The 9,573-nt window shown below is 39.3% G+C and overlaps 1 protein-coding gene across 1 annotated transcript in view; it reads left to right on the top strand.

Annotated features, from left to right (window-relative positions):
- Window positions 1-3,427: 3,427 nt before the first annotated feature.
- Window positions 3,428-9,573, top strand: part of LOC109958789 (serine/threonine-protein kinase Sgk1) — a 12,829-nt gene continuing 6,683 nt past the window's right edge. Inside the window, exon 1 of the mRNA XM_020597696.1 lies at window positions 3,428-3,674. Within this exon, the coding sequence (XP_020453352.1) occupies window positions 3,647-3,674 (28 nt within the window). The 5' untranslated portion in view covers window positions 3,428-3,646. The remainder of the gene's footprint in view (window positions 3,675-9,573) is intronic.

The following is a 9,573-nucleotide window of genomic DNA, read 5'->3' on the forward strand; positions in this document are numbered from 1 at the left end:
AATACATCCATGATCAGAATACTCTTGTGCTATAAAACAGCAAATGAACTGCACACACACTTAAGTACTAAAGTACATGTACTAAGTAACTTTCCACCACTGAACTTTACTAGTCTGTAGTAGTTAATACCTATTAACAGTGGTCTAAGAAAGACAGACAGTGAACCGGCGACAGTGTCGTGGACACCCAGGGCTCACTGATGATGAGCTTGACCTACTGTAGATTAGACTCAACATTTCACCTTTAGGATCACATGGTTGTTAGGCAGCCTAAAGTAGACTGGCCTGTTTCTATTTACTGTATATGTCAGCGAATGATAAGCTAGAGCATCCCCTTTAATCCCCTCTCAGCTAGTTAAACAGAAAGTGACATCAGGTTTCTCTTTGACATACCTAAACGTTTACAAATTCTGCTTTCTAAGGTTCTTCACCGACTCCAGCACTGCAGGAAGACACATCTCACATTAGATTGGATTTTCATGGGAACCAGCCTTCCTTAACTTTTACAGTGAAAGAGTTGAGTTGGCACACACACACACACACACACTACTACTTTTGGCTGTTCCCATGGGGGGTCACCACAGCGAATCAACCGTTCGCATGTATACAACACAAGGGTGACCTACTGTACAGACAGAGTGATCTCAATCCCTCACCTCCTCTGGTGTCTCACAGGTCATTCTTTGGATTACAAAAACAAGCACTGCTTCTCCTAAATGGAAACTTCTCACTTTATTTGAAACTTGAGTACAATTTAAAACATGGCACAACTATTTTGAAAAGCGAGGCAACAATCACTCTACCAGGGGCATGGATGGATTATCAAACTGGGCTACCAGGCCCAGGGGCCCGAGGGCCCAAGAGATCAGGTGGCTGTTGTGTGAAGTAACTATTAACTTTCCTTGTTGCAAAGTCATATGACAGCAAATAGACACAAAAATAGGTAAAAAAAAGATGCCAAACAGACATAAAAAGATATGAAATGAACACAGACATGAAATACAACCTCATATTAAAATAAGTAAAACATATTAAACAACATGTGATGTGTTGTTTTAAAGGTGCTAATAGGTGGATTTTTTAACTTTTGTGCAAGCTAGCTGTTTCTCTGGGATAAGCTAATCTAAACATGGCAACTGTTGCTTTAATTTTACCTTTAAGTCTTTAATTTGCAGTTAAGTGGGGTGACGTTTATTTGATTTCAACAACAAAAAAACACTTAGATTGTTGTGTTTATGCATGGCAGGAAACATCCAGTAAGTAAGAAAGACACCGGTTTATTGTTTCCCTCCTCAACAGTGACCGAAGATGTTTGGTGACAAACAATCACACGCCTGAATCAACATATCGGCCTGTTTCTGCGTCACTCCTCAGGCTAACTCATATCCCTCTTACACTTCCCCAGCTCACACTTGGCCCTCATTTAAATTACATGTAAATCTGTCCAGTCAATAGCGTGTCAGAGATTATTCCTGTGCTTTGGCCTCATCGTGAAAACATCACTGCTGTCTTTTCTCAAGTTACTGTGCACGGTATCAATCAGTATTTATTTTTACTTTCCCTGTGAACTGTGTCATGCAGTGCTGTTCAAGGTAATGAGCAGGGCTGAAAAAATATATTTGTTGGCAAAGTCGCTTTATTCCAACACAGAGCTGCAGATGACTCAGTGAGAACTTCAGAGAGGAAGTTGACTCTGTTTTACAGTGAGTGAATTTATGAACGTTGACTTCTTGTGCTTTTGAAATTTATATAATACTTGTTTCTGTTTGCTGTGCAGCTGGGGGCTCAATAAAGGCCAAGTGAGCAGGCTGTAAAATGTCTCATACTGTAAATATACATGTTGCCTCAGAGAAAATCTTAATTACGCGGAGACCCTTCAATTTATCAGGTTTTTTTTTCTCATCACACTCCCAGGCTGTAAATGACAAAGCATATTTTAACATCTAAGAGGATTTTATGTCAGAACCTGAAAAAAAAAACATTGAAGCTTATGTGTCATTGTTATGTTTAGGGTATGTCAGAGACAATTAGTGTGTCTTGTAGCACTGACCATGTTTTTACAAGATAAATGTCCTGTGAAGAAAAGAATCTCTGCCAAATGAACAGAATAAAATAATGTCTTCATAAGCTGCCATTCAACCTGAAAGTCTTTCCGGTCTCTGAATGCTTTACCATTAAAATCAAATGGCATCTGAGTATTTTGATTTAGAAGATATGTTAATGTAACAGAGAGCAAGTCTTAATTCACAGGCCTAATGACAAAAACTCAGTGCGGCCCCATGATGGTGTATTTATTTAGTACAGCTCTGGTGTGAGCTGATATCAAAGACTAACCAGAGCTCTCTGTCCCCCGCTTACAGTGATTTAAGGGCCTTATAGAGCTAGGTGACATATTAAATGAGATACATGAATAAATGAGTGGGGAGACAAATGCAGACAAGGGTCACTTGGTTGGATGAGTAAGAAAATGACGTGACTCATGGGCTGTAACCTTTACAGTCACCAGATATCACAACAGAAATGAACACCTACATTAGACAGCTATCGCTACCATCAAAACTGAGAGAACATCTCTTGGAAAAACATTGTTTAATCCTTTCAGTAGAGTTTAATAGACCTGTAGAATCAATAGAAAGAAAAATGGAAGCTGCAGTGGAGGCTCATGATGGCCCAGCAACTAATGTGGCTTTCATCCAATTTCTCCTCATTATATTTTACTCTATTTAACAGTTTACCAGTGTAATTTGTCTGTAACAGAGAACAGCTGGATCAGTGCAAATGAAGACAATATTAAACAATATTTGTCCATTATTTCATTGCTTTTTTGTCAGCTTTTGTTAGACTGCAAGTGTCACATCTTATCATCTACATACAGGTGATTGCAGTTCACTTGTCCAAATCATAATTCAACACAGCACCTCTGTGTTTAATAAACAACATTACTCATAAATGGCACTGTTGCTGCTCCTGTATGCCAACCCTCACAAACCTTCATCATTCAGCACTCACTGTATTTGATGGCCTGCAGCCTGAGGCATAAAGCTAATGTAGCTGTCAACGTGACTAACCGTGATGATTTTACCCCAAAACACCTCAGAGGCAGAGGAGGTTGATGACAGTGAACAGATCGCTTGTGCAGTTGTGGCCAATTAAAAGCAAGTTTAAAAACCCCTCTGCCTGTTTTCTGTGATCCTCAGGTGGTTCTCGTGTCATGGAGACTGGCTTCCCCTCCAGCGGGACTCCCACACTCACGGGAGCCGTAACCTGACACTTGCTTTTGTTTTGTTTGACGCTCTCCAGGTAGATAAAAGAACACATGAGGGTGGAGGCAGCAGTAGTGGGGTGGGGTGTATAGAGGAGGAGAAGCAGGTGCGTCACAGATCTTTGGTTTCAGCTATTTGGTCTCAGTGCAGGCACGGTGAAAGGAAGAAACAGCAGAGGCAGAGAGAAGAGGGAAGTGCAGCAGGGAAAGACTTTTCTGAGCAGAGCTGCAGGGAGGGCGAAGGAAAAGGAAAAGGGAGGCATATTTACAGGAGGGATACATCTTCCTCATGCCCTGTATCACCTGAATGCTCTGCGGACCGACAGACGCTCATTCAGAGACTCTTTGCCCAGCAGTAAGATATAATCACACACTTAGGAGGATATGAAGACCGGCAAGAAATCCTTCATAGGTAGGTGCTCCTTTAACTGACTGCCTGTCGTATATGAGATTGTCTTGGGAACAATGTGCAGCCTCTCAGCAGCACAGCAGTGAGGATGCACCTTGAGACATGCAACTTTTCCTCTTCTTTATGTTAACATCCACCTGCTCTATCATCAAATCACTGTCTCTCTTTTGTGGTTTCCAATATGTGATTTTTACTTGCAGTGTCTGACTGCTTCATCATGGCTTCTACTTAGATGATTTGGTTCTTTAGCACTCTTCTGTCATTGTCTGGTTAATTGTGTTATGTCCAACCCAGAGCTTCTCACCTCCTCCCTCCAGCTCCCCTGCTCCTCATTTATTTGTCCCTTGAGAGCATTAAAGCTACTCCCGTGCCTTGACACTGTAACCAGAACTGAAAAGGATTGCATGATTCTGGTGTTCACTGATACCTTGAAAAACAGTTGTGGTCTCATGAGCGTAGTTGGAAAGGCTAAGCTAAGAATGAGAAATTTAAAAGCAAATTTTCCATATTTCTATTTTTCTGTATGTTAATTGAATCGTTTTACAACTAGATATGAAGCTACAGCTAGGAGATGGTTATCTTAGCTTAGAATAAAGACTGGAAGGACAGTGAAACACCTACCTTTTCTTTAAAACCCAGCCAACTAACACATTTCATCAGCTAGCCAGCTGCTGTTTGTAGCCTCAAACTTGTACAGACACACGAGTAATATTAATCTTCTCATCTAACAGAAAACAGTTTGGCTTTTTAGGAAATTCCTTCTAAATTGTCAACAAAGATCAGTCCTTAATTTAATTAAATCGAGATCATACCATGCAGTCACGCAAACATGCCCCATATTTGATCATCCACATGTTGTTTTAGTAGTTAAAAATTGGCACCCAATTCAAATTCATAATGCAATGCTGCCTGCTGTCGTTATCATCTTAATTAGCTCCTACACTTCAGTAATTGGTTGGTTTGCCACACTATACTGATTCTGAGTGGATGTTTTCCAGATGAATATCTCATAGTGATAACTGACCGTGAGGTTTACGCTGGATTTGCCAGGCTATCAACACTCAAAAGACCACATACTGGATCAAATTAGTAACTTGGATGTGGCTCTTACAGTTACTTAGCTTCATTCAGGCTAGCCTATGTGCTTCTAGGGGAACAGTGGCATTCAATCACTAGGTATACTTCACAGGCCACAGCGTGCTAAGTGCTTTTCCATGATGTTGTTTGCTTCTTCATATTTGTTTCATATTATCACAGTACATTCCATGACCAGAGAAATGGGAAATGCATACAATAACGGAAATCACCACTGTCCACTGACTCGTGATGTTTGGCCATTATGGGAGCTGTAGTTAGTGAATGAGTGTCTGGTGCTCTGAATGAAAATGATTTTACAATCCTCTTATATGGTGCGTCTTTAGCAACGGACAGGAGATTTGCTGTATAGATTCACATTCAGCACTGCAATGGCTCCTGACTGAGCAAACACTACCAGAATACATAATGAGAAAATGCTTCCTCTCATCATGATAGTAATTTGAGCAGGAATAGAAGTCACATTAATATAATTAATAGAGCCTCTGTGGTTCTAAATAGGCAGGATCAACCCAACTTACTCGGCAGCAAATTAAAGTACTATATTATAGATTAATTTGCCATCAGTGTGTTTGAGTCATCATATAAGAGAGCAAACATGTCTTTTCTCTTTTTTATCTGATAAAACAGGCACATAAGCAACCTTGTAATCCCCCACTGAAAACAGAAAAAATAAAAACACATCTCATCTCTAGCCTGGGAATTTAGGAGGGAAAACAAAACCAGTGTAATTCCAACTCTGGTTTCATGAACTAAAATCTGCTCCCACTCGCTTGGGTCTGAGGCTGCACTGCGACGCCGTCAGACTGGACCACCAGCTCCAGTCTGTCCTCTGCATTAGTATTAACGCTAAGTGCCGAGAGTATATGAAAGAGTGGTGCAGATGGTACGCACAAATCGAAAAGGGGAACTGGAGGGAGACGAGATTCTAGCAGAGATCTGTTCTGAAGCGAGACCTGATGAGATTGGAATGACTATGGGGTGTGAAACTCAAAAGGCCATGATCAGAGTCTGTCCACAAGACCCACGTTAAAATTAGACATCCTCCATCCTCATTAGCCAGCAGCCTCCCTGCCAGCCCTGCAGTTGCTTACCGAGGACCTGTTTGCTTGTATGAGTCATTCATAAACCGTCTGCTGCCTCCTACCCAGTACACTGGAGACATGCAGTGAGCAGGCAGAAGTCTAGCTTTTGATTAGCCCCAGGTCGAGCCTCTTACCACTACATGAGTCAGAGTAAAGCATTTAATCTGCATTAAAATAAATACCCAGGCAGCTTTTAAAAAATCCATAAAGTTATTTTTTTTTTACACCTTACGGTTGTTCCTCAGGTACTGGCAATCCACTATTTACCATTTAAAAGCATTATACAAAGTTGTAATACATGGTTATGACCAGATATAAGGGCATTATGTGCTAATGAATGTACAATATGTGTCAACAATTATAACTTCTCCTACATTGATAGATTTTATTTTATTACGCCTGTATTTTACTATATTGTCGACAGTGGTGCGGTGGTTGAAGGTTTGAATCACAGTGCCTGCAGTCTACATGTCGAAGTGTCCCCCCCCCCCAGTTGCCAGTAAATTTAATAAATAAACTAAAATAAAGCTTCTTCTTCTTCATGATCTGTTAATACCTGCCTCCATGTGTGGGTGCCCACAGTGGGAGTTATACTTGTTGACAAATACATTAATAAACACATATCTGCTTAGAACTACTTTACTTTTCAGTACTTCTTATATATGCTTTAGGGGTTGTTAAAATAAAGCGTTATCAAGATTTTTAACCTGTTTTACAAGTTGTGTTGGAAAATATCAATGGTATAAATTGATGTCTCCTCCAGAATTTTGTATTTTTTGGCAAAATAAGGCATATTTTGCTTGTGTTTTACAAAAGCACATAATCATTCCTGGCAATCTGGTCTACAATCACAACCTGAGAAACAGGCTAAAATCATTTGTATTGTGCAACAGACAGATAATTAATTTGTCAGTACACAAAGAACTGCAGCTCCCAGGAAAATCTACCAGCATACTTAGGTTGTCAGAGCTTGGTTTTGTCTAAATCTATAAGATTCACCAACACTGTCTTCTAATGCTGTATTTCCAACCTTTTAGCTGTAATCTCTGCTTTCTAAAATGTCTCCACTGCCTATCCCACTCTATCCTGTTGAGCTAACCACAACCTCTCCACTCACCCAGGGACTCACTCCTTCTGTTGAGCCCCGACGTTTAACTTGCAAATGTTTTGGTGTTAAGAGGAAAATGTGCTTGTGAAAACAGAATTGTTACTGTAAATAAAGAACACATATTAGATCTTTAAAAAAACAAAAACAAATTAACCTTCTTATCTAGACACTTGCTAACATACCAATATGGCTCCACACCATGGTTGGTTTTGTAATTATTTGTGCTATTTGAAAGGTCAGTGTGATTTTGAATGAGGTTTTCTTTCTTTTCAAACTCAAGTTCTGGTTTCATTTTGACAAGAGAGGAACAAACTGGGGGCTAATTTCAAAATGAAACTCAGGCACCAACCCAAGTTGTAGCCTACACTCATGTGTCAAGTGGTACCACGCCGAGGCTGAGGAGTTATGATCGATGGCACCCCATTAGAGTCAGGAAGGTGACTCACATGACTGCTTGTCAGCAAGCAAAGTGCTGCCCAACTGCTCAGCATCAGCCACTGGTTTCCTGTCTCTAAATGCTTTAAGTTGAACATACTGTATATTGTTTTTGAACTGATGGCTTGGATTTGGTTGGAGTCAAAGAAATGGTGATGGGCTTTTTTCACATTTTGATTAATTGAAAATTAATTAAAATAATCTTTGGTTGTAGCCTGGTGACCATGACAGATTCTATTCTGGTTGATGAGATTGTGATGTTTCCTTCACCCTTCGCAATCTATGCGTCACTCTTCTCACTCTGAAAAACATCACATTTTTAGAAGGGGAAATCCCACTTCAGCCAGCTGTGTTTTACCTCACAAGCACCTGGCTATCTGTTCCATCACAACAGAAACATTGTACATGAAAGAGAAAAAAAGCACTATTCAAGAGAACTGCTGATGTTTATCCTTTGTTACCAGAAATGGTAACATGATACACTTGAATAATTCAGAGAAAGGCAACATGAAATGGGGCAAAGCCTGACACAAAGCCTGAGGTATCATGTCGTGCAATTGGATCTGGTGTGTTTCTAAACAGAGCTGAGGCTGAGCTCTGTGTTTGCTTAAGGACTCTTCCACTGCATGACATGATCGGCCACTGGGTCACTCTGCACCAGCTGGTTTCTGTTTTTGGGCCTATGCACTTAACTTCCTCTTTCCCCTGTGACATCTCACTTCCTTTAAATTAAGCATAACTGTCACATGTTAACCTGACATATAAATAAATCTATTTGGACTGGTGTTTATGAGAACAGTAGTACAGCTGCAGCGATCAGTCAATTAATTTATTAGCTGTCTGACAAAAAAATGAATCAATTTTGACAATTACTGTTTGTCATATTTTAAGCAACATTCCAAATATTTGTTGGTTTCAGTTTCTCAAATGTGAGGATGGGCTTATTTGTAATATACAATAATAAACTTAATATCTTTGGGTTTTGGACTGTTGGTTGGAGAAATCTGAAAATGTCCACTTGGACTGTTGGGAATTATAAACATCAGTTTTTTGTATTTTCCAGATTACTTCCCTATTTTATCATTTGTTACTGTTTGACCAAAAAGTCCAACCAAAAGTCCAAAACCCCAAAACATTCAGTTAAGTTAAAAATAAAGAAGCTTCAAACACTCACATGTGAGAAGCTGGAAACAGAAAGGTTGCCATTTTTTCATGTTTTGCTTGGAAAATAACTGAAATATTATCAAAATAGTTGCTGTTTGTTTTTTGTTCATTTCACAAACTGATTTCTTGACTTATTGTTTCAGCTCTAATAACATTACATCATATGTAGTATGTAGAATCTGAAACTCTAATTCTGGAAAGTAACTAAAGCTGTCATATATACATTTATTTGGATATAACATACAGCATTTCTACAAATATAAAGTAGCATGAAATTGAAATAGGCTTGTGTTTGAACAAATGTACTTAATTACTTTAGACCACAATAACAGAAATGTTTTTGTCCCTCACTTCATGTGATAAAACGCTCGCTGAATAGCCATAAACGCTCTATGAATGATCAAATAGCACTTCACGTGATAAGACACTATATACCCTCAGCTGGAAAATCACTACCATTCACTGGAAGTTTGGTTGTGTGGTTCCCTCTCCACCTCAGGGTTAGTATAGCTCTCTGCATTATGGCACAGTTATGTAACGTGCAAGGTTTGTGGGCCACATCACTGACAGTTTGACTGGTCGCTGCCTCAGCTTAGACAACAATGCTCTTATGTTTAATTTCTCTGAATTTATGTAAGTCATCTTCATAACCTTCATCTTATCATCTATGGAAATCCTGTGATTATTTAGCATAAAAGGCGTATGTAAATTTCTGAAAAATGCATTAATTTATATAGGAAATGTCTATGCATTACTGCAGCTTTTTCTGGTATTTTATGGTTTTATAACCCTTATGTGGGTTGCTGGGATCAGATATTGCAGGTGTTGCAGGCAGAAGTTGAAATGCATCAATCGTGACATACATTTTTCCACACCTTTTCAAAAAAACCTTTTTTTTCTTGTTGGGTCTGCATGCAGTCACCATAACAGAAAATGAATACCAGCTCTGCTCATATGATTGCAGTTTTTTTTTTGTATTCTATTATTAGCTTACTTAAATCCGTTTTGTTTGCAC

This window comes from Monopterus albus, unplaced genomic scaffold (genome assembly GCF_001952655.1).
Source record: "Monopterus albus unplaced genomic scaffold, M_albus_1.0 scaffold34.1, whole genome shotgun sequence".
Taxonomy (NCBI): Eukaryota; Metazoa; Chordata; class Actinopteri; order Synbranchiformes; family Synbranchidae; genus Monopterus; species Monopterus albus.